General features: G+C 42.3%; 1 protein-coding gene across 1 annotated transcript; it reads left to right on the top strand.

Annotated features, from left to right (window-relative positions):
• The first annotated feature begins 881 nt into the window (after positions 1-881).
• On the top strand, positions 882-23,362 carry LOC117365539 (thioredoxin-2-like). Its single transcript, XM_033956063.1, has 5 exons — positions 882-1,127; positions 5,409-5,513; positions 10,930-10,992; positions 21,349-21,414; positions 23,243-23,362. Exons 1-5 carry the CDS (start codon positions 1,101-1,103, stop codon positions 23,306-23,308), a joined length of 327 nt encoding a protein of 108 aa, XP_033811954.1. The 5' UTR covers positions 882-1,100; the 3' UTR covers positions 23,309-23,362.
• The last annotated feature ends 3,231 nt before the right edge of the window (positions 23,363-26,593 follow it).

Genomic DNA, 26,593 nt, shown 5'->3' on the forward strand with positions numbered 1-26,593 from the left:
AGTGTCTATTTATTTATTCATTCATTTAGCCCCCAACCCCACCCCTCTTTTACAAGAGTTCCTATGGGTGTCGGGAGCAGCGCAGAACATTCAGTGCACCGGCCTGCGCTAAAAAGGGGGGGAGGGGGTTATTGCAGCGTCTCTCAAACTTTGTGCCATGGTTCAGTGGTGTGCCCCAAAGGGATTCCGGGTGTACCCCAAGAGATTCCAGAATTTTACTTTATTTTTAAACATTCCCTTCATAAGCACACACTAGAATAGATAACATGTACTTCGCGTGCACACGAATCTCAATGCGTAAGGATACAACTGCCCAGACAAGCATCATTCTTTGACGTGATTGGTCCTTGAAAACTAACCTCTATGGACAAAACCAACCAAAATGATTATTATAGGGGCCCAGTTATAGAATCACCTCCTATGTGTCTGCATGCCTATTTGCACATGTATTTTACAGTTCGCTTGAGCACATAAAACATTGCTCTAAGCACTCAAGTTTGTTTCAAAATTACCCCCATCTACCTGGATAAGTGGACCATTTGGAAATGGCTCGTTCTCCATGCAGGTATGCGCTGGTGCTTCTTTCAATTTGTGTGGCTGTCAGGACGTACTGTTTTGCTTTGATGGCGGCTGCTGTATGCTGCGTCCCAGAATCTGGTCAGAGACAGAACTTCTAAATTAGTGACGAGAAGATCAAGAGAACCATTTGGAATGGCAATAGGCTGATTCACATGTGACAACAAAAATGGAAGAAACTCTCAGGGGGGAACCCACTGCAGCTCCCCTACTTTCTAATTCTAAATTTGGCACCGATTGCAAAATCTCATTGCATCATTCGCCTTACACAGAAATGCAGGGTGTCACACATAAAAAGGCATCCTTTGGGATTGACTGCACAAACCGGGGTGGGAGCAAGAAGATTAGGTGTGGTGTTTGCTCTCATTAGCTGTTTCAGAATAGAAGCGCTGGGTGTGCTGATTGCTGCTAATATCAGGGCAGCAGCCTGCGTTTAGGACAGAAGGACTGTAGCCTCCTTTTCATTCCTGCTGTGATCCTTGAAGAGTCTTTGCTCCTTCTCCTAAAGAAAGTAAATATTCACAATGGCAGTGAGGGAAGTCACAACACCGGTAAGCTTCTTCTCCAAAGGAGATTTTGTTTTATTTCTCTATTTCCCTCAATAATCTGATCTAAGGTTTTGAACAGGTGACTTTCTGCAGGCTGGTATTTTTATTTATTTTTTTAGTATTTTTATACATTCAGGTACTCAAGCATTTTCTTCTATCTGTCCTGGTGGGCTCATACTCTTTTTAATGTACCTGGGGCAATGGAGGATTAAGTGACTTGCCCAAGGCCATAAGGATTGAAGTGCAGGATTTGAACCCATAACTTCAGGGTGCTGAGGCTAAAGTTCTAACCACTGTGCTATACACTCCCCCTATGTCCAGGAATTCATCAGCAAATAGTACAGGTTGTTCGGGGATAAATGTCCTGCCAGGCTTGGTTAAAGTGTAAGAGTATTCAAATCTGATAAATCACCTTTCATCTGAGACAACATTATATAATAAAACAAATTAATGGGAAAGCACAAGCACAGAACCGCAGAAAGGGAAGAGACAAGACATAAATGGGATATTTACAGCAAATACATTATAAATCAATGAATTAAGCAAATCTAAAATATAAGAACATCCTGTCATACATGCTACAAAGACAGAAGAAGACAGCAGTAGAAAAGGAAGGTAAAGACAGCCCTGCCTAGAACCAATGCAATTCATGAAATATCAAAGTGAATTCATGATTGGAAATGCTATTATCATTTCTGGAGAATAGTTGGTCACTGTTTATTAACTGCCTTGCCTAAAAAGTAATCTGGTGCCTATTGAGGGAAATTTTATGTAACCCCTTGCATGATTGGTCTAGGCCAGTGTTCTTCAACCACTGGTCTGTGGACCGGTGCTTGTCCGCAAAAATTTCCTGCCGGTCTGCAAAAATTTCCTGCCGGTCCATGCAGGACTGGCGTGTGCCTCGGGCCCAAGATCAGGGGAGCCCGATGAGCTGGGTACAGGCAGAGAAACTAAAGTGTGCCACTGAGGTATCGGAACTAGTGTCTGCCTAGTTGTTTGAGTTGGGCCTGATGCATGGCTGGTGCCGAGGGAAGGATGACTTGCTCCGATCCCGGTGCGATACAGAGTTAGCGGTTCTTTTGTGCCCATCGCTTGTACTTGGGTGTACTTGATCCCACAGGCTGTGCGAGTGATATCAGCCTCATCGTCCCGCCTTCTCTTTCGTATTGATATATAGAGGGATGCCAGTTTTTTTTTTCTCTCCCTACTATTTCCTGTGAAGCAGGCTCTGCATTTTGTGGTGCACTTCTCACAAGTTTACTTTCAACTGTTGTGAATAAACTTTGCTCCCCGAGGGTTGCCCCCTTCCGATCATTATTTTTTTTTCAGGGGGGGGAGGGTAATTTATTTTCTTTGTCTAGTTTGCGGGATAGGATTTAAACCCCTGAACCACATTCCCAACTTGGTGCTGGAAGACCAAGAGGGATGGAGCAGGATTTGAAGGTTTTTTTTGTATCAAAGGAGAACCTAGGTCTAAAACAGTGTTCTTCAAACGCCAGACCACAGACCGGTGCCGGTCCACAAAATAGTTCTTTTATTTCCGCCGGTCCATAGGTGTAAAAAGATTGAAGAACATTGGCCTAGGCTGCATAGACTATTAAGGGTATTTTCAAAACACTACAACGTCCAAAACCCCCAGGCATAAATCAGCATTTATATATCTTAATCGCAGGACCTACAAGTGCTGATTTTCATAACCGGTTTTTCTAGACATCTTACAAGGCGTCCTAGCTACTGTGTATCCAAAACTAAAGGGATGGAACTTAGGTCTAGCTCACAATGTCTGTTTTAAAAGTGTCAAAGTGCCAAAAAGGTACCCAAACTGATCAAATGAGCACGGGAGGGATTATGTTATGACCCTCTCACACTCTTCCAATGGTCACTAACCAAACAGTACATACCTGTCTCTAGAACAGCAAAATCTGGTATAGGAAAGCCTAGAAAAGCATCACACAGGTGTCCACAGTAGCATGGTGAGTGGGCTAGTGAGTCATAGAGAGGAGGTCCCAAGCCCATAAGTCACTCTAACCACTACATTTATGGTAGAAAGTGTGAGTCCACCAAAACCCTACTACACTGCTATATAGGTGCCACCTGAAGCCATAAAGGCTATTGGGGTAGTAGATAGATAGACATAGTAGGTATTGGGGGAATTTTGAAGGGCTCAGAATAAATTGTAAGGGGTATATGGTGAAATGTACTCTATATCTGGCACCCTTTTTGTGAAGTTCGCAGCAGTGCCTTCCAAGGTCCCCCACTGCTCTATTGGCATGTCTGTGTGGCCAGTCCAGTGCAATGCTGGCCCCTTCCATGTCCCAGTGGTCTGGATTTGGATGTTTTGAACTTGGATGTTTTTGTGGTCAAAAATGGAAAAGGAGGAGGGGTGTCAGCGCCCCCACCAACATGGTTCCCAGGGCGGACCGCCCCCTCGCCCCCCCCCCTTACTATGCCACTGGGTAAATGTAACATCAGAGCATGCTAGGGAGGTACAATCCCTTGATGAAATCAAGGACTGCTTTGTGGAACAGCTGGTTCAGGCAGTGGCGTAGCAAGGCTGAGAGGCGCCCGGAGCTTTGGTGCCCCTCCCATGCCTTCTTCTCTGCCCCCAACTCCACATGCTCCTTCTCCGCCCCCCTCCAGCCTTCCCTCATACCTCTATAACGTTCCTGGCGCAAGCAGCAACCCCCAAGTGGTCGCACCAGTGTTGGCTCTTCCTCTCACGTCACTTCCTAGGCATAGAAAAGGTAGGAGGCACCCGGGGCAGTTGCGCCTCCCACACCCTCCTCTCCATGCCCCCACCTCTCCTTTCTGGCCCCTACTCCACACTCGCGCTCTCCCTTCCCCCTCCCCCCGTACCTCTAAATTTTTGCCAGAGCAAGTGGCTTTTCACCAGTATGCTCCTCGTGCGAGCATCGGATTTCCCTCTGATGTCACTTCCTTGTCCCATGACCCGGAAGTGATTCTGAGGGAAACCAGGCTGGCATGAGTAACAGGCAGCAACTTCTTGCGCTAGCAAGGATCTACAGAGGTACGGGGTGGGAGAGGGAGGGATAGCACAAGTGTGGCATGGTGTGGCGGGGTGGAGAAATGCCAGCGCCCCCTACTGACACGGCATCCAGGGTGGTCTGCACTCACCGCCCCCCCTTACTACTCCACTGTGTACGGGGGAAGGGAAGTGGCATGCACGTGCAGCAGTGGAGGGGGGAGGAAGGAGCAGGGGGGGCAGAGAGGAAGACAGGTGCCTGTGTTCTCATCAAGACGGCACTTGGGGTAGCCCCACCCCCTCCCCTTACTATACCACTGGGTTCAGGAACTGACATGAGGCAAAGCAATTCTAGACCTAGTCCTTAGTGGAGCGCATGATTTGGTGCAGGAGGTTTTATTTATTTATTATTCAATTTTCTATACCGTTTTCCCAGGAGAGCTCAGAACGGTTTACATTTATTTATTGAGGCACTTAAGCATTTTCCCTGTCTGTCCTGGTGGGCTCACAATCTATCTAATGTACCTGGGGCAATGGGGGGGATTAAGTGACTTGCCCAGGGTCACAAGGAGCAGCGTGGGTTTGAACCCACAACCCCAGGGTGCCGAGGCTGTAGCTTTAACCACTGCGCCACACTCGCCCTGGGGCCCCTTAATAACAGTGATCATAACATGATTACATTTGATGTAATCTCTGGCGTAAATATGAGCAAGAAATCTAATACAATAACATTGAACTTTAAAAAAAGGAGACTATGATAACACGACGAGAACGGTGTTCAACATCGACATGTCCTGCTCAAATCCATAATCAAACTGGAAATTTAGACATTTTTCTGGTTTCATGAAGGCTCTGAGCTAAACGTGTTATTGAGATGTCTTTTGGCAAAACATCCCACTTTGGACTTAGATGTCAAATCGAAAATGCCCCTCCACATGTTAGTGAAGCTGTTGTTGAACATTGCCTGCTCTCTGGTAAATTCTAGGGTGCAAGGGAGGTTGGTCACAGAGCTCAAGGCACAACTGCTTTGATACCAGCCATCCTCACTTGAGCAGAACTGTGAATCCAGGTACTGGATGTGTCAGGCCCCCCCCCCTCCCACTAACAACAACAAAATTCTCCAGAAACCTGAAGGTATATAGGGCCTATATCCTGCAGGGCACAAGCAGCTGCGGGATGACAAGCAGGGGCCCCAGGGTCACAAAATCTTTGTGCATTCTGAGTAATATCCTGAAAAATGCCATCTCAAAGGAAGAAATAGCCTATGACTAACCTGTGACTTTTGACATTTCTTATTGCAGGCTATGTTCAACCAGTTACTGACAATGTCAGCGGGAGCACCAGTATGTATAATTTTCAAAGCTTCCTGGTGTGGTGCATGCAAATACATCCTTCCACATTTTTACGTAAGTTTGACGAAGTTTAAAAAGGATTAGACAGAGAACGTGACAAATTGATGGTAAACCTTATAGGTCACTCCTTTCTCCTTTTAGAAACCGCAGAAGCGTGAACACAAAAACAAGCAAACCTCATAACCTCCTTTCCAGGAAAAACAAATCTTAGATCAGTATCTGGTCTCAAAGAAAACCCAATATTTAAGTTCAAGTCATTTTTATTAGAAAATTCTATAACATATAGATTTAAACATGTAAACATCTAAATAAACATGTGAGGCTCTTGATATTCCAACCGTGGGAGGCAGCATGGCTACCTCCCATGGTTGGCGGCAAACCCAACATCGAATTTCCGGGGTGAAGTTCAGTGCCAGAGACTTGGCCAGTCACGCAGATATTCTGCAGTTGGATGGCTAAGGCACAGTATCGAAAGATAGACCTGCTTTGTAGATGAATCATCTGGCCATGTGCCAATATTGGAGATGATCTATGTTGTATGAAACAGATTTCCTCTTTAAAAAAAAAGGATACCTTGCCCTGCCCCACTTCACCCCCAGCCCCATCCCCCATATGAACCTCGTGTCTCCTTCCCCGAGCTTGGGGGTCGCATCTGAAGAACACAAATGTGCAGATGGTGATGCGATTAAGTCATACGCGGATGCATGTGACATCATCACATTGATGTCTGTACACGCGTAGAAGTCCTCCAGAAGTGGCCTCCAAGCTCGGAGCCTTCCAAAACCTTGACAAACTGCCAGGTTTTGGAAATTCCTCCAGGCACCCGAACAGTCCTCTAAAAAGAGGACATATTTGGGTTTTCCTGGACATCTGGTAACCGTAGTCATGGGGCTATTTCCTGGCTTGGATATTCAGCAGAACTATCTCCTGCTGAATATCGGTGGATAGCTGACTAAGTGCTATTTGGTCAACCAGGAAGACGTTCCTGGTCGGCCAAATAGCGCTGAATATCGGCCGGCTAACATTTATCATTGCACAATGTCAGTATAGACACGAATGGCAAATCCTACTCTTATCTATGACAGGAAGAAGTAAGGTCACAAAAAGATTTGAAGGATTCCCAGATTTTTATATGTAGCAACATACTATAGGGCTCTCTCAGGCATCTCCTGATATTTTTTCAGATCCGTGTGCACATCCCACATGCTATAAAATATTTTTAGCACTGGAGAAGTGTGTTTGAGAGTGACGAGGTGTGTCCAGGGCTAATCAGTTAGCACAGCTACATTGCTGTGTGCTAACCAATTAGCGCATGGTTATCACGGAAGCCATTCCTGCCTAGTAAATAGGTGTCCATAAAGGCTCCTGTGCTAATGGCCATGCGCTAATTAGAAAATTACCGCATGGCTCTTATTTGAGGAAATAGAAAATGCGGCCATTTTAGAGCTGCATTAAAAGTGGCTTCAATGCGTCACGGTCACAGCACAGGGCCCCTTAGTTTCTCCAGAAGATTGGGATTGGTGAAGTAGGTACTGAAATAGCTCTGTGCTATAAGAGGCCCCATGTTAGTGTGATCATATGGCTCCAGGAAAAAAGGGGACAAATTGAGACATCCGGGTTTTACTTCCATTGAAAGCAACCAAGATGTCTCAATCCGTCCCTTTTTTTTTGGAGCCATATGGTCACACTACCCATGATCCCTTTCCCAAACTGGTTTTCTGATGTTTCTCTTCCGTGTAACTGATTATATGAACATTTGTAATAAATACTTTTGCTGTATGGGATGAGGTTTATGTGACAATTTCCTTAAAGGAGTACTTTTTAAGCTAGCTTTTTAAGAAGAAGAAGAATATGGGTGGATGAGGATTAAAGTGATTAAGAGCCCAAAATAGAAGAGATGTAATGATGAATGCTACCCTATTTTCTTATGATGGTTTGTACTCGATTTTTTTGTGGCTTAGGGCTCCTTTTACTAAGGTGCGCTAGCATTTTTAGCGTGCGCTGCATTGCCGCACGTGCTAACCCCGCGCTAAGTGCGTGCTAAAACCGCTAGCGTAGCTTAGTAAAATGAGCCCTTAGTTTTCATACTTATGTGCCATTTTATAGTTTTTTTTTTTAAATCATTATCTTGTACTTTATATGATGCATTCTTTATCTTTATTATATTATATGCAATGTTGTTATTGTAGCATTTATATTTTAGCATATACTGTATAGCATTTTAGCATTTATAGCATTTATAGCATATACTGTATAGCATTTTAGCATTTATAGCATTTTGTGATGTATTTATTATTATGTTCATTCTATTTTCAATGCATTTTACTTGGTTTTATTTATGTTATGTTTTATATAATTTGACTTCAGTTACTTATCCCCTGAAGGCAACTTTGTTTCTGAAACTCGGATCCAAGTTTAAAAAAAAGGACCTTTTCTGGATTCCTATGTGCAAGTACTTTGGGACTTGTTTATGATATGATATCATCAAGGACTTTTGCTGTATTACTGTTATGCAACTTCAATAAATGTAACTGCGGGTTGGTTTTAAGACATCTCACTTGCCTCTTCTGTTGCTTTGGTGCATTTTTGAGGCAAGAGCCTTTCTTCCCTTGTTTTGGTCCACTACTTACTCTTCTTGCACAATCTATCAGCTTTACCATATTTGTATATGCCAATGATATTCTACTTCTTCATACCATCGATGTTTCAAATCCTGATGCGGTACAACAAATTAATCAAGAACTTAGTTTAATCTCTAAATGTTTACATACTAACCATTTGTTGCTGAATCCTCAGAAATTTAAAGCTATGCTTTTTTGTATATAAGATCAGAAAATTTCTTCACCATTAATGCTCTATAATACTCCAATTCAATTATCATCAACAATAAAAAGTTTAGGTGTTACCTTAGACTCAAAATTATCTTTCCAGTCATACCTTTCTACCACTATACAATGATGTTATTACAAATTATGCCTTATCAGTTCAATATCTCATCTTCTGCTTCCCTCAGCAATTAATATTCTCATTCACTCGTTGGTAATTAGTACACTTGATTATTGCACTTTATATTATGGCATCATTATTGTTCTCTATATTATGGCATCAAATGTAAAGACATTCATCGTTTACAACTAGTTCAAAATACTTCTATAAAATAAGTGGGGAAAAAGAAGTTTGATCATGTCACTCCACTCTTAGGGCTCCTTTTACTAAGCTGCGATAGCGGTTTTAACGTGTGCAGAATTTTAGCGCGCACTAAAACTGGGCTATGTGGCTAACTAATGCCAGCTCAATGCTGGCGTTAGGGTCTAGCACGCGGGGCAATTCAGCGCGCGCTAAAACCACTATCACAGCTTAGTAAAAGGAGCCCTTCAGTCAGCTCATTGGTTGCCTATTAATCTTTGTTTAACATCTAAGATTTTGCTTTTGGTTTTTAAGACACGTTCTGCATGATCTCTGCCTTATCTCAACTCTGATACCATACAGTATATACCTTCTCGCATACTTCGTACACTTCAACAAAACCTTCTTACTATTCTATCTGTAAGATATGTCATATATGCTTCTACAAGAAAGCGTATTTTTTCAGTTAATGGTCCACTAACCCCACAGCCCTTTGAGTTTTCAGGATAGTCACAGTGAGTACCAAGGATGCTGCTTATATTCGAGTGTAATAAATTACATAACACGCTTTCATAAAATCTTTGTTATTAAAGTGAAAAATAAATAACGCTTTAATTTTTCTAATTAGAGGGTTGTGCTCAGAGACATGGAGGAAAAAGGGGAACGTATTCCCCCCAAAACCTCACCACCCAATCATTGCTATACCCTCAAGCAACAATAAAATACTGTTGTGCAAAAGCATGAAAAAAATCAAACAAGAACTTATCTGTTAAGCAATGTTCTTTGGGTGATGAGGTTTTATAGGGGAATATGTTCCCCTTTTCCCTCCATGTCTCTGAGCACAACCCTCTAATTAGAAAAATTTTAAGTGTTATTTACTTTTCACTTTAATAACAAAGATTCTATGAAAGCATGTTATGTAATTTGTTTCATGTGATTTTTTCACGTTTTCCTTTTTTGATTATTTTTTTTCCTCCATATTTCATTTTTGACTATATTCGAGTGTATGCAACTTTAGCTCAACTGTATTCAATGAAGCTATCTCATAGAGAATGACACGGTAACAAAATTCATCACCGTTCCCGTTCCCATGGGAAACCATCCCGTTTCATTCTTTAGTGTCTTATCTCAACCTCAGTCCTTCTACACCAGCATTCTTCAATGCGAGGTTTGAGGTACAGTGGTTGTTCCCATTACATAAGAACATAAGAATTGCCGCTGCTGGGTCAGACCAGTGGTCCATCCAGCTCAGCAATCCGCTCATGCGGCATCCCTTAGGTCAAAGACCAGTGCCCTAACTCAGGCTAGCCTTACCTATGTACGTTCGGGTTCAGCAGGAACTTGTCTAACTTTGTCTTGAATCCCTGGAGGGTGTTTTCCCCTATAACATTCATACTCTGATTCTTCCCTCTCTCCTTAAAGAAAGACATGGAGATGGTTTCTCGTAGTTATCCGCAGAGACGGGAATTTTGTCACCATGTAACAAATTTTGTCACCATGTCATTGTCTAAACCCAAAAGTCTGTGGATCAATAAACAGTTTTGAGAAACCCTGATTTCAGAGTCCTTTGTGTTGGGTGAATCAGAGTGTAAATAATTTCTAAAATGAATCCTAAGTGTCTCAACAACAACAAAACCCTGGACATATTTTGGGCCCAATATTTAGCCACAGGTAGTCAGTGTTTTGCTGACTGCTGCAGGCATTATCCCTGGAACTTTACATTCTAATCATTGTTTAACTTTATATTTTCCAGAAGTTAGAAATATTAAATCTACTTGCTGATATCTACTTGCTGACATCTACTTGCTGATATCTACTTGCTGATACCAAGTGGTACACACTTGGGATATTCTTTCTATTTCCTTACAAAATTCTATTAATTACTTCACAAGACTTGAAGACTTTTCTACTTTTTTTTTTTTTTTTGTAAATCCATATTGGTATTTTGTGTAGTTATTGTTACATCATAAGAATGCCTAATTGTAATCTGCCTTAATCTGTCATAGTAATGAACGTTTAAGTCACTGTCTCTCTCCTTTACTAACGCATAGGGCGGGTTTTAGCGCCGGCAGTGGCGGCAACTGATCCGACGCTCATAGAATTCCTATGAGCGTCGAAGCAGTTACCGCCACTGCCGGCGTTAAAACCCGCGCTACACATTAGTAAAGGAGGGGGGTGTATTAGTATTAGCTTTTTTGTTGTTTGTTAGAATAAAGAGCCAGAGCTCTAACAGAAGATAAAAGAATAGCTTGTTATAATATTTTTCAATTATATATGTCATTCATAGTGTCTTCAGGCTTCCAAGCAAACTAACATCTCAAAAAATATCTTTATTTATTTTTAGGAATTCAGTAAATATTATAATGGTGCTATTATTTTCCTTGAAGTTGATGTGGATAAAGTGCAAGTAAGTGACATTACTGAAATGATACGGTTAAGCACTAATGTTTGGTGTTAATTTTGCTGCGTGCTACAAGATGTAATAGAGAGTAGGACATCTGCTATATTTGCGGAAGATAATACAATAATATAAGATTCTGTACACATTTCAAAATACAGTTGAAGACTGTGCACAGAATTATTTGTACTGAGATAGGATAAGGCTCTTGCCCGAGAAGCAGCCAGTCTAAATAGATACCTGATCCAAAGGCTGATAAGAACATAAGAATTGTCTTACTGGGTCAGACCAATGGTCTATCAAGCCCTGTAGCCTGTAGCCAATCCAGATCACTAGTACCTGGCCAAACCCCAAGGAGTAGCAACATTCCAAACAGAATCTCAAAGAATAGCAAGGTTCCGGAATCCCAAAGAGTAACAAGATTCTAGAATCTTAGAGTGGCAACATTCCATGCTACCGATCCAGGGCAACAGTGGCTTCCCCCATGTCTTTCTCAATAACCGACTATGGACTTTTCCTCCAGGAAATTGTCCAAACCTTTCTTAGAACCAGCTGTGCTATCCGCTCTTACCACCCATAAAGGGGGCAATTGTACAAATGGGTACCTCCGTATAGGCCGGTGTTTTGCAAGCTTTACGAGCCGCGGCACACTCTACTGGCGGCCGCAGCTCACGGGCACCTGGAAATGCATGGATGTCGCAGCGACGACATCATATGTATGTGTGATGTCGTCACGTCGATGTCCGCGCATGTGTGGAGGCCTTCCAGACAGGGCCCTGAGCCTCTGACAAAGAAGAGGCTTGGAGAGCAGGAGAGATGCCAGGGAGGAGGAGAGACGCTGGCGGCGGCTGACTACCTACAGGATGTGCCTCTTCTCCTCCCCTTGTCTATAGTCACAAGTTTAATATAATCAATGGTTCATTTGTATGGACCTTCCGGCTGTAACTAGGCACCACACTGCTGGTTACCATATTCTGCATCAGTCCAATCTTTATTGAATACCATTTATATACCTTCTAAATTATTCATTATTTAATTTATTTATTGCTATCTTTATTTTTTGTTTTTATAAAAACGACATATCTGTAAACTTTTGAATGTCTTCTGATGTCTAATGATTATCATACCACTATTGGTATTGTATCAATGAAGAAACCGTCACTTAGCTTAACAGTGATCAGTTCCCCTTGCACCTCTCCCGACATGCATATTTCAACGAGAAACTTTTCTTCAGGGTCAAGGTAAAATGTTGTGGGAGCTAATTTCAGTCTGTCAACATCTGCAAGACTTAGGATAGAACAAATATTTGATTCACAACAGCTGATCTCTATTCTGTGATGCAAGACTTAGGATAGTGCAAGACTTAGGATAGAACAAATATTTGATTCTCCTCCTCCCCGGCATTTTGTGGCATACCTGATATCTCGTGCGGCACACAGTTTGCGATACTCTGGTTTAGGCACTTCAAGGATATGTGGTGAGAATATATTCTATAATGGAATCTGAGCACCCAGATTCCATTATAGAATACTAGAGTAAGTCAGTATCAGCACGTCTAAGAATGATGAACCTGCAGTTTCAATACAATATGATTTCAGTTCACAGCGGTTTACATAAAAATAAATGAGCTAATACAACATTATAAACTGGTTAACAAACAGTTACATCTTTTCAAGTACAAATTCTTCAAACAAATAGGTCTTTAACTCTTTTTTGAAACTCTTAAAATTAATTTGTTTATTGATCATAATAGGCAGAGTTTTCCATAGTTTTGCTGCTTGGTAAGCCCAGGTTGAATTGAAAATTCTGGTGTATTTTATCTTTTTAATTTAAGGTATGGTTTTGCCTTAAATTCAAAGTTGATTTGTTAGAGAAACTAAAACTTTGTGGAATATAATCTGGTGTGTCACCAAAGCATGTTTTGAACAATACAGAATAAAATTTATAAAGGCTCCTAACTTCTACTGGTAGCCAGCGGTGAGAGTCTATTCTATAATGGAATCTGGGCGCCCAAATTCCATTATAGAATACTAGTGTAAGTCACGCACGCCTAAGCACGCCTAAGAATGATGAACCTGCAGTTTCACTGGTCATAGCCTTGTAACTGCAAGCAAGTGCAACCGGGATGTATATACAGCCAGTCCCCGGGCTAAGAACGAGTTATGTTTTTAAAGCTGTTCTTAAGTTGGATTTGTAACTCAGAACCTGTAGATTTTAAGCTTCTTGCTGCTTACCTCTTCTCCCAGCTGACAAAAGGGCCAACTGTTCCCTCTAAGGTACAGCATGCACAACCACACACTGTTCTTAATGTGGCCATATATCATTCCTGCATCTGCTCCAGGAGAAGTGTAGGAGTCTATGCCACTGGAAATACTGCTCAGTGAAATCAAATGAAGCCGCAACTGTGTTCTTAAGTATGAGTCGTACTTAAGATGGGTGTCTGTAACTCGGGGACTGTGTAAATAGGAGTCCCACCCATGCTGCACCCATTTGCATGCCTCCCTTGCATTTATGCGCTATGTAAGTTGGGTGTGCCATTACAGAATAGCGCTTAGGTGCCCTGCTGGCACTTTTGTGGATAAGTGCACACTTACTATTAGTATTACTATTTTCATTTCTATAGCACTGAAAAGTGTATGCAAGGCAATATATTTAACACGCAATAGACTTAGGGCCATATTCTATATATGGTGCCCCAAAATATTGGCACATTGATTAGAATGGCACTTAGTACGATTCTATAAAAGATACATGCACCTTATAGAATCGAACTAAGTGCCAGTATAGGTCATAATTTATAGGTGCACCCGTTTAGGCCAAAGAAAACCATTCTGAAATACCTCCACCTAACTCGTGCTCAGATCGGGCGTATTCTACAACAGTGTACATAAATTTTAGGACTGCCCATAACCTGCCCATGCTCCTCCCCTGGCCATGCCCCTTTTCCGATTCAGGTACTAGAACTGACGTGCACCACTTTATAGAATGTGCGTGTAACTTTTAATTAGTGCCAATTAGCATCAATTATGAGGTGTAAATGACTAATTATTGGTGCTGATCAGGCTTATTAAACAATTAAGTTGTGCTTGCAAATCAGCTGTGTGCACTGATTTGTGTGCATAACTTAAGGCGCCATACACAGAATTTGTGAGTTAGTTTATAAGTATTAGAATTGTATGAGTACATTTATGTACACAAGAGGGTGCGTTAACACAGGTGCCCAGCTTATAGAATTGCTCTTAATGTAACTTGCCCAAGGTCCCAATGATTGTGAGTAAAAGAAGTAGGATTTGAATTAGAGAATGAGATGAGGCCAAAGTTTGTCCCCCGTCCCTGCCCTGTCCCCGCAAGCTCTGTTCCCGTCCCTTCCCCATCCTCATGGACACTATCCCCTTCCCCGCCCTATCCCTGCAGGTTCCATCTCCATCCCCACAAACTCTGGCCCTGTCCCCATGGACTCTATCCTCATTTGCACAAGCTTTGAACACTTTTGATTTTATATATAAATCTTTTTATTAAAGTATAAAAAGGGACAATATTCTGAATAACTGTTTATAAATCACAAATAGAGTCTTCCATTTCTATCTGATTTTGGTAGAAATTTCCCAAAGATTCAGTTGCCTATGTTTTTACATCATCTGGGAAAGTAATTGGATTGTTCTTCAGACATGGGTATAGAAGATAACCTAAACTGTGTAGTAGATGAACAGGAAAATAAGTGTCTATTAAATGTTAGAAATGCTCCTTGATGCCAGCAACGATAGATGAATCCGTTACAGTGACAATAAGATGCTTGAGCAACTGGGCACATAATGGATGTTGCAGATGGCAGACAAGACACAAATGATGTCATTTAACAGTAGTTCATTGAAATCCAGAAGCAACTTCCACAATTATTTTTAATCTTTGAATTCAGGTGCCAATTGTCTAAGATGTGTTAAATTTGTACATATTGATACTAGTTTCAAGTTTTTAGAGAATGACAAGGGGGCAAAGTTTGCCCCTGTCCCTAGGGGCTCTGTCCCCATCCCTGCTCCACCCCACAGGCTCTGTCCTCCACCCCCTTCTCTAATTTGAATCCTGGTTTTCCTGTTTCTCAGCCCTTTGTTTTGGGCACTTAGCCACTTTGTTTGAAGATTTTTGCAGTATGTTTCTAATTGGGAGGGGAAGGAGATGTGTACTGCCATTTTGTGGTTATACATTCAAAGTAGTTTACATATATACAAATACTTATTTTGTACCTGGGGCAATGGGGGATTAAGTTACTTGCCCAGGGCTACAAGAAGCAGTGCTGGCATTGATCCCCTGACCTCAGGGTGCTGAAGCAGCACCTCTGCCACTGGGCCACTCCTCGCCTGACAGCTCCTGAAAGGCATGGAGCAATTCCTTACTTGGCCACTGCGTTCCGTGCACGCTGCTCTCTGTCTAGCACTGAGGCTTCACTGAAAGTATTGCGCTCTCCCATCTGTCGCCACAGTCAGCTATTCCAGGCAGCTTACACTTAGGTCCTGTGGCATGATGAACATGTTGATGTAGTTTATCAATTTAAGAAGAGAAAGCGTCACAGGCATGCCAGGAGGGTACTGAAATTTATGCGGATAGTGGCTATATTCAGTTGTTATCTGATTAACTTTATTCATTTAGGTGGATCACAGAAGCAGCAGTCATAGCTTTCAGATAAGTTTTGGCTTGCATATTTAGTAGTTCAAGTTAACAGGGAACATGTGTTTCTCTTCTGTTGCTATGTCCATCTTGGTTTGGATGTTTGCTCTTTCCTTTTATTTTATTGGCGCTCTTTTCTGCCTTTTATATTTGTGTATATTTTATTGCACATTGCCATGATCTGCAAAGCAATAAACTGTGAACTGTAACATGTTGTCCCCTTTCTAAGGATCCCTTTTACAAAGCCCAGTAGCACTTTGGGCTTTGGAGCATTTGCAACAGGAGAATCGCTACCACGTTTTTGTAAAAGGGGCCCTAAATTCATCGTGTTGTACCTAAATACCAGCTGTATCCCCCTAGGCGGCCAGTTTGAAGCTGAACTAAATATCTTAGCACTTTTTCATATCACCAACAGATGTCCAAAGCCTATCATAGTTTTTCACCAGCTCTAAGGAAATTGCAGCTTTCGGGGTCTATACAGTGACTCCTTATAATTGCCATTGTACAACTTGGCGTGATGGTAGATGCACATCTATCTTTTAAAGCACAGATATCAAAAGTAGTGACGTCCGCTTATTTCACCATGCGGAAATTATCTCATTTGAAGAATATCTTGTCAAATTGGGATTAGAGATGGGTACTTCAAGCACTAGTACTATCTAAGATAGATTACTGTAATGGTATCTATCTAGGTTTGCCTCAAGCATGTATTAAAGTGTTACAAATGATACAAAATTCAGCTGCCCAGCTATTGGCTGGAGAATCCCGATATGAACACATTACACCTATTTTAAAAAGACTGCATTGGTTGCCTATATTGTTTTGTATCCAATTCAAAGTTTTAAAACTTGTCCAACAAGCTACTTTTTCAAATAGGTGGTTAACTTTGTTCCTAAAAAAAATGAAGCAATTTGAAAATTGTGTTCTGGATGAACATAAAAGTGTGTATTATATGTTGGAAATACTCTTTGATGACAGCAACGATGGATGAATCTGTTGCAGATGAGACACAAATGTCATTTAGCAGTAGTTCATTTAAATCCAAAATCAGGTTTTTTGAATTTTTTTAAATCATTGAATTTAGTTTCTAGTTGTCTAAGATGTTTTTAAGTTTTTACATATTGACACTAGAATTTTATAGATGCTGTTCCATCTAGTTGGAACAGCCAGTTTTAAGGCTAGTCTCTTAGAGAATGACACAGGGACACAGTTTGTCCCCATAGCTACGGGCTCTCTGTCTGCCGCATTCCAGTGGGCTCTGTCCTGGTCCCCATTTTTGCCCCGCAGTTAACCGTGGGTAACCGTCCCCGTGTTGTTCTCTAATTCCCACTACAACTCTTTGTGACTCTGGGTGTCAGCTAATGCTCTATTCCCCCAGTTTCAAAATAAGTACTTGTATATGTAAAAACTAACCAAAAAAAAGGTGCTATATCAAATTCCCCCACCCCCCCATCAAGGGCTTAGCAAATAACTGTAAGAGAGGTGTTTGCATAAGCAGGGCATGAAAGAAGTATGGGCAGTTATAGTAGGTCTATGGCATACAAATGTTAGGCCACTAGTATTCCAGATGTGCGATATTATTAATTTCTTTGCATTTACTTCTAAAACTTTAAGGATATTCGGATAGTTGCAGTGGTCTTCAATAGTATCTTTTAGAATAACTGCTGAATTGTCATTAAATCCTTAGATTATAATCTCCGTTTTTTTTTTCATTTTCATCTTTTCCTTTATCTTTTTCTATATGCAATAATAAGTTAAATACAAAATTATAACGTCTTTATCTTTTTTACGGCATCAGTTTTTACTTCCGCTTTGTCAGCTGGGAATACAAATGTTAGGAGCACATTCTGGGTAAGTCAAATATTCTATCATGGATCCGGGTGTCCAGATTCAATTATAGAATAGGCTGTCACTGTTTAGCATTGGGCTGCCTAAATGGAGGTGCCCAGTTATACACCTTCCTCCTATAAGACTCAAAATGAGCTCAAGCAAGCTGTACAGATGGAAGAGGATTATCTGATTCAGTAGTGGTGGGCAGGGAATATATTTACTATTTTTGCTGGGGGAACAAGGGGGTAGGAATTAGGAAGGTTGAGGTTGCTAGCTGCTGGGTATTAAGGGTTGGGAGAGCTTTTGCAGATAGAGAGAGGAATGGACTTGGGAGAGGAGGATTGAAAAGGGTCATTATGTGATGGATGGAGGGAGATTAGATTAAAGGAAGACATGGTGGGTGGGATGAGAGAGGATGGATGAAAGGATGGGGCTAAGGGATGATAGGGTGGATGGGGAGACTGGTGAAAGCCTGTGCCACAAATGACAAGTAAACCAAACAGGCAATCATCTTTGACCTTAGCATGTTCTGACTGTTCATATGAGAAAAAGGGAGGGGGGGGGGTAAGTTGCTAGCTTCTGCCTATCCAAAAAAATCCTACTCCCTCAGTGGTACATCAGGCATTTTCTTTTCCTATGGAATCAGAACAGGAAAGTAATCTTTAGTAGTAAATTAAATCCCAAAGAAACTATGGAAGACATCTGACAGAATACCCTTCTTCCCCAGCTCTTGAACATTTCGGAGGGACATTTGGGGGCATGGGAGGATTCAGCTGCTGGTTCCCAGAGTTGAAAACCAAGATTTGCATTTTCTTTGTCACCTTTCCAGACCAGTACAGACTTTATTAATGGGTAATAGCTCATCATGACCAGCAGGTGGAGACTGAGACCAAACTTTTGGTTGCGGTACATGGTGGCTGTCCCTTCCTATATCACCCAGTCTTCTCTCAGACTCCAGAAGGTGTTGATCTTGGTGAGCTTTACCCATCTCCCCTTATTTGGGGCTCCTTGTCCCCGTTCTGGTGCCAGACTGAGTTGGAGGGACCCTTTTTAGGGGTCCATCTGACTTCGGGGGGGTGTCATACCTAGTAGATCTTGTGCTGGGTCCCCCCCCCCTCTTCCTTCTACCGCCCCCAAATTTTGTAGAGGTGCCTCAGCTGTAAGTTTCAAGTTTATTTCGTATTTGATAATATCGCTTTTTTCAAAGATTACAAAGCAATGGACAATAAATAATTTTCAAATAAGGGGGGCATACAATATAGGGATAGACAGACATGCACTTCGTAGGGAAATCAGGAAAGAACTACAATTTGATATAGGAAAGAGAGCAAATAAGAATAAGACAATAGGAGTTATGTTATATTAGATCAGTACTTGCCTACTTCAATTGGGATTAGTAACTCAGTTTAAGAGGCTAGCTAATTAAAAGCGTCTCTATACAGGAAACTTTTTAGTTTTGATTTGAATTTATCAAGGTTCTTTTCTTCTCTTACCTGAGCGGATAGTAAGTTCCACGTTTGGGAAGTGGTGACAGAGAAAAGTATGGTACGTCTAGTATTTATGATTTGTAGGGATGGAGCAGTACGTATATTTTTATCCTAAGATTGTAAGGAGCAGAAAGGAGAATACGGAATGAGAACTCTGTCTAGGAATAGCGGCGCATTGAATTGTAGAACTTTGAATGGAATGAGCACCTGTTTATAAGTTATTCTGTGATTGATAGGAAGCCAATGTGCGTTCTTTAATAATGGTGTTACATAGTCAAATTTTCTTTTACCTGTAATGATTTTTATTGCAGTATTTTGTATTAGTTGTAGTCTTCTTGTTTCCTTTTGTGTGATTCCTTTATAAAGTGAATTACAATAATCAAGACAAAGCTGAGGTGAAGCTGGACTCATTTAGAGCACTGGTCTTTGATCTGGGGGCCGCCGCGTGAGTAGACTGCTGGGCACGATGGACCACTGGTCTGACCTAGCAGTGGCAATTCTTATGTTCTTTCTTATGTTCTTATGTACTACTAGTCTTTAAGCCCGTTACATTAAGGGGTGCTAGAATATATGTCTGTCTTTCTTTCTTTCTGTCTCTCTTTCCCTCCCACTGTATTTTTTTCTGTCTGTCTCTCTCCTTGGCCCCCTTTGTCTGTCTGTCTTTCTGTCTCTCTCCCTGCCCCTGTGTCTTTCTTCCTTTATTTCTGTCTCCCTTCCTCCCACTGTCTGTCTTTTTTTCTGTCTTTCTCTCTCTGCCCCCTATGCAGCAGCAGCGTTTCTCTCCCCCCCCCATTTCCATGTGCAGCAGCCACAGCAGCATTCCCTCCCCCTCCATTTTCCTGTGCAGCAGAAGCAGCATTTCCCTCCCCTCCACTTCCCTGTGCAGCAGCATTTTCCTCCCCCCCATTTCCCTATGCAGCAGCAGCATTCCCTCATCCTCCATTTTTCTGTACATCAGCATTTCCCTCCCCAACCCACTTCCCTGTGCAGCAGCAACAGCATTTTCCTCCCCCCACTTCCCTGTGCAGTAGCATTCCCTCCCCCTCCATTTCCATGTGCAGCAGCATTTCCCTCCCCCCACACCACTTCCTTGTGCAGCAACAGCATTAGTATTTCCCTCCCCCTCCACTTCTCTGTACAACAGCAGCAGCAATATTTCCCTTCCCCTCCACGTCCCTGTGCAACAGCAGCAGCAGTATTTCCCCCTACCGCCCCTTCCCTTCCCACAGTCTGGTCCCTTCTCTACATTTTTTTAAAAGACGCCCCCCTGCTGGCTGCCACGCCCCTGCTCACCATCCACCGCTGCTGCTGGCACCGCTTTCCTCGGAGTCTGACGGTATCGGCGATCCGGCAAATGTGTTGAGCTGCGCTTTCTTCGGGAGTCACTTAGTCTTCAGCGGCTGGGGGAGGGGTAGTGGGGGGGGGTCATGGGCTCGATTTTGGTTGCAGCAGCAGTAGCCGCCAGCATTTCCTCTTTGCAGGGAAGGAAGAGTAACCCTTTCAGGACCATCAATATTGCAGAACCCTATGAATGCTCTCCATCCTGGGAAAATGGCCCTACCGGTCGGTTTATTTTTAAGTTTAAAGGTGCCATGGCGGCTCCTGTCATGATCTCCGCCTGCGTCGGAAGCCTTCTCCACTGGTGTGGCTCGTGAGAGGAGCTGCACAGAGGCTTTTAACTTAAAAATAAACTTCGGCTAGTAGTGCCGTTTTTCCTAGATGGAGGACTGCGCGAGGTGGAGAGCAGTGAGGCCAGCGCTTGTCTGCCGGGCACTGGTACAGCTAAGCGCGCATGCGCACTCCTACCTGCCAGGGACCTACTGATCGCGGAAAACGGAACACGCAAGTAGGAGTGCGCATGCGCACTTAGGGTTTTATTATTATAGATATGCTCTGCCAAGGATGCTGAGGTCAAAGAATCGTTGGTTTTTTAGACACAACAAAGGGGAATATTTTACAATATGTACGGACCAAAAATTTATGTTTCTCTACAGCTGGACCATTGATGTGGAATGCGTTGTCTGGTACCTTGTGGCTTTGTAGAAATCTATTGCAATTTAGAAAGTTCCTTAAGACCCATCTGTTTGTTCGGGCTTTTCTAAGCTAGTTAATATTTTATTTTCTGAATGCCAGCTTTTTCTGCATGTTATCAGATCTGTGCTGCTTTATTATGATGTCATGAATGGCTGAGATGGAATCTATAGATTAGGATGGTATAATCTTATGATTTTTATTGATGTATGTGATTTTTTTTTAAGATGTTCAAAACCTGAAGTGTGTATGTGATACTGTGAGTAGCCTTGGATAAAGGCAGATTAGAAATGTTTAAATAAATAAACATGCACAACAATAAATTGCTTTCTCTCTTTTATGTATCTCATTATAGGAATTGTTTCAATACTTTGCAATCAATTACTATCCGACATTCATGTTGTTCAAGGGCGGCATTAAGGTATGAAGAACCCCTTTGAATAGCTTATATCTTTATATGCATTTTAAAATTTAATGAATAACTTATATCTCCACATGCGTTATAAAGTTCAAATGTACTGGCAAATATCTAAGCAGTATGGTAGCTTAAATATCTATGAGAAAATGAAAACTGAAAAAGCAAACATATCTGAAGTCTTCACTAAATACTGCTTGCTCCTCCGTGTCTTCTCACTTCGTTATATCTCTGTCTCTTTGCAATCTCTGCTTGGAGGTTTTCGGCCAATGATAGAAGCATGGGGGGGGAGGGGGAGCAGCTGAGAATACTTAGCTCCCCTTTATAGCTCCGGTGCAAAGATTTGCCCCGTGGCTTCTAAGGCCTTTTTTCCCCTTACTGTAAAGCAAAAGAGTTTATTTGTTGATTTTCTGGCATTAGGGGTTGGGTCATAGTTAGCACTGTACCCAGCGAATATATAACTGGATTTTATAGAAGTAGTTGGTTTATTTTTACTCCAGTTCCTACATTTTTTGATGTGTTTGTCTAAGGCCCCATACAGTGTTAATTCAGCTCTTCAAGCACATTGTTCATGGTATGTATGATATTAGATCTTTTCAATCAATACTGGAGTTCTTTTCATATTTTTCTTTTTCTTTTTTACCATATTTCTCGCTCCATAAGACGCACTTTTTTCCCACCCAAAAGTGGGTGGAAATGTCGGTGCATCTTATGCAAAGAAGATAAATACCCCCACCCACTCTGTCATACCTTTTTAAATTACCCATTGTTGGGGGTACACGGGCTGACTGCCATCCACTCCCTGCTGCTGCTCCCCGCCTGCGCACCTGCTTGTCACTGCTGCTGTTGCTGCTCCCTGCTCGCCATCGCTGTGCTGCAACTCCAGGAAGGTAAGGGAAGGACCAGCGTGCAGCGATTGCACGTCGCCAGCCCACAAGCATTCCCCCAATGTCAGTTCTGACGTTGGAGAGAAGGAAAGGTCCAGCCGATTGGCTGGCCCGGATCTTCTCTCCGATGTCAGAACTGATGTCGGGGGAAGTCTTGTGGGCCGGCGACGTGTAATTGTTGCACGTTGGTCCTTCCCTTCCTGGAGTTGCGGCGAGCAGTGGCGGACCGGGGGCAGAGGAGGAGGAATTGGTGGCGGGTAGGCAGGCTTTGGTGTGGCAGGGAGAGAGGAAGGCAGGCTTTGGTGCCGTAGGGAAGGAGGACGAAGTACAAAGGCTGGAAGGCAGTGAGGGGGAGGGGGCATGAACTCGGAACATGGGGGGGAGGGGAGAAAGAGGACAAAGGCTGGAAGGCATTGAGGGGGACATAGGAAGGAAGGCAGAAGGGACAATTGTTGGGCCTGAGGAAGGAAAGAAAGAAATCACCAGACAACAAAGGTAGGAAAAATGATTTTATTTTCAATTTAGTGATCAAAATGTGTCAGTTTTGAGAATTTATATTTGCTGACTATATTTTGCCCTGTCCAGGCCTACCACTAGACCATCAGAGGGGGGACAGGGTGCAGAGCCTGGCAGGGAGAATTTGGTTTAGAATGTTTTTTTGTCTTGCGTTCTTCCTCTAAATCTAGGGTGCGTCTTATGGTCTGAAAAATACGGTATACACCATTTGGATCTGGTTTTTTCCAGCTGCAGCAGTATATTAAATTTTAATAAACATAAACCATCTTTGAATAAACCCTTTTGTAGATCTATGAAAAGCAATCACAGTCTGCAGAGAATCCAGTTTCTTCCAGAATCACAGGCTATTTGAAACCTACTGTATGTATTCAGGGCCCATAAACTATTATGCTTGCTTATTCTAAAAATTTAAACATTTTCTTGTTTTATAGATAAATGAATTTAATGGTGCTGATCCACGAAGACTGTCTGAAGAGCTTGAGAACCTGACATACTGAAGTGAATGTGGATTCTTGAAACCATGCTAATAAAATGTTAACAGTTATGTGCAATATTTTGTAACTAATCTTTACTGTTTTCAATTCAGTGTTATTAACTTGATATCCTGCTATAAGGAAACAAAAGGTTTACAACAGAACATTCAGTACCGCTCAATTAACTAATTCAGGTCAACTCAAAAATAAAATCAGTACAATAAAACATTAATCCCTTCCTTTTACATAAGTGCGGAAGAGGTTTTTAGCGCTGGCCGGCGTGTTAAATTTTCTGCGCTGCTCCAAAGCTCATAGGAGCTCTATGACCATCAGAGCAGCGCAAAGCATTCAGCATATCAGCCAGCAATAAAAGCCTCTTCTGCACTTTTGTAATAGGAGTGGGTGGGGGGGAGGGTTAAATGAAAAAAATAAAACCTTCTTTTAAAATAAACTAGTTGGTCATAAATCTGAGCAGAGTCATGCCTTAAGATGTTTCCAGACAAGGCAAAGAATTTCATAGCAGTTTGCTATAGTAAGAAAATGCTACAGGATATGTCAAAGTCCGATGAATATTAGAGACTGAGAGCCAGAGTTTGCAAACGGCGTCTACCTACAAAAATACCCTGTTCATGTGTAAATCATGCAATGATGCTGTTTGCCAAATCGCAGCCACTGTTAAACATAGGCGCTAGTGATGCAGGTCAGGATTTTGCAGGTCTACGTTCCCAGTGCCTATGCTTGATGAGAATTGTGTCTACAGAAGCACCTATTTATTTATTCAATTTTCTATACTGTTCTCCCAAGGAAGCTCAGAATGGTTTCCATGAATTTTATTCAGGTACTCAAGCATTTTTCCCTGCCTGTCCCGGTGGGCTCACAATCTATCTAATTTACCTGGGACAGTGGGGGGATTAAGTGACTTGCCCAGGGTCCCAAGGAGCAGCATGGGTTTGAACCCACAAACTCAGGGTGCTGAGGCTGTAGCTTTAACCACTGCGCCACACACTCCTAGTGGCACCTAAGGTAATTTCTGGCTTAAACCATGCCTGCTTTGACCTTTGGCACCTCCGTAGATGCAAATGTGGCATCCTTTTATATGCATAAAAGTACATGTATGGAAAGTGGATGCCTGCTTTATGTGATCTATGCACAGGCATTCCTGGGGCATAGTTTGGGCAGAGCTGTGGTGAAGATGTGGCATACACATCTATTATATAAAATATGTAGATATGCTTATAGAGTACCTACATGCACTTATACCTTTTTCTGAGTAGGTGTACATTTGTGAGTAGGTGTACATTTGTGTTTAAGGCATTTCTGCGCTACTGGGGCTGGATCTAGGATCCTGTTCTATAAAAGCACATAGAGGTAGGTTTACCAGATTTTCCCTAGACCTGCCCCAAGGCCCGCCTAGTTCCACCCATCCCCGCCCCGTTATGCCCCAGTCCCGCCCCCCCCGCTCTCATTGGGCAGGAGCACATCCGCACATGCGACATGATGACATTACATGCACACGCATGTGTGCGTGATGTCATTGTGTGGCATCTGCTCATGCGCGGATGCGCTCCTGCCCGACAGTGATTTGTTCCAAGGACAAAGTGCTGGGCTTTGAAAAGCTGTCTGGATCCCCGGATATGTCCTCAAAACCGTGTCGAGCTTTGCGAATGTAGAGATGATGCGGTATACAAACCTAAGGTTTAGTTTAGTTTAGTTTAGACATGTCCGGGGAAATCCAGATGTCTGGTAACACTACATAGAGGGGCATTTTCAATATGATATCTAAATCCAAGTTTAGATGTTCTGCGGAAATGCACAAAACTCCAGTACCAAACATGCCCATTTTCAAACTTGCAGAGGAAAACACAAACACGCAAAAAAAGCACAAAGGGCCTTCAAGTTCCAGGTAATTCTACTTTAAGGATGGACCTGATATGGACCAAGAAGATCATTAAAAAACAAACACTTATTAACAAATGATCCAAAAAAGGAAGCGATAAATATATATTAGAAATCAGAACTATGTTTATAGGTAGAACATTTTTAAGAACCGATCATTGAAAGAACAGAAGAGGAACAAAGGGCTCAACAGGCAGTGCACTTTTAATAATCAAACCATGTGAGTAACAATTTAAAAAAAAAAAAAATAGGTGAGGAATGTTGGAGGGGAAGGGGAAGATGTTTGGGAGGGCAAAAAGAAAGATAAAAAGGTGAGGGGAGGGGAGGGAGGAGGAGAAAGGGGCTGAAATAGGAGAAGGGGGAATGGGAAAAGAGAAAAAGAAAGACGGAGATAAAAAGGGGGAAGATAGCAAGAAAAGAAAAAAGGGGAGATGGGGAAGGAGGAGGGGAGAGGGTACAGTAGGAAAAGGAAGGGAAAGGGGAGGGAAGGGGAGGAGGAGAAAGGGAGAAATGGAGAAGGAAGAAAGGAGGCAGAGAGAGAGTGGGAGGGGGGAATGGTAGAAGAAAGGGCGAGGTGGAGGGTGGGATAAAGGTAGGATGGGAGATGGGAAAGGGGAAAGTAGGAAGGGAAAGAGGGAGGGAAGGGGAAGGGCCGGGAGAAATGGAAGGAGGAAGGAAAGAGAGGAAGGAGAGGGGAAAAGGAAGAACAAGAAGAGAAGGGAAGCAGAAGAAAGGAGAGATGGAGGGAAAGCAAGGGGAAAAAAGGGAAACTATGAAGGCCCCCATTGCTGTGTTTTTGACTTGTTGAAAAAAATGTCCCTTGGAAGTAGAAGTAATCTTTAGTCAAGTTTATCAATGCAAAAGTCAGAAGGAAATCTGTGGGTATTTTACAATGATCAGTTCTCTTCTCTAATGTGTCACTTATAAAGGCCAATGTCTCTTTTTTGTAGTATATTACTACAGAGTGAATCAATGTCCAAAGTAACTAAGAAGTAGTTGGAAATGTCTGCATCACAATTATCTAATAAACTGATCATGTGTATAGAATCAAATACTTATGACTCAATTTGCGGTACAGATGATCTCAATAATAATTTTTTTAATGTCATAAGAATATAAGAACATAAGAATAGTCATATTGGTCAGACTAATGGTCCATCTAGCCCAGTATCCTGTTTCCACAGTAGCCAATCCAGGTCATAAGAACCTGGCAATGTTAATGTATGTCAATTGCTTTTAAATAAGATTTGGCAGCACGCATAAGCCAAAATGCAGCCCCGTTGGGTCTGTGTGTGAATAAAACATGCTATTAAATGATTTCTGCCTTTATTTTGCTATCTCTTCTCCAGCTCTGTTTCTACTATCCAGACAGTACCAGGGAGATTATAGGCAGTGTACATACAGTAGATAGCA

Source organism: Geotrypetes seraphini, chromosome 1 (genome assembly GCF_902459505.1).
Source record: "Geotrypetes seraphini chromosome 1, aGeoSer1.1, whole genome shotgun sequence".
Taxonomy (NCBI): domain Eukaryota; kingdom Metazoa; phylum Chordata; class Amphibia; order Gymnophiona; family Dermophiidae; genus Geotrypetes; species Geotrypetes seraphini.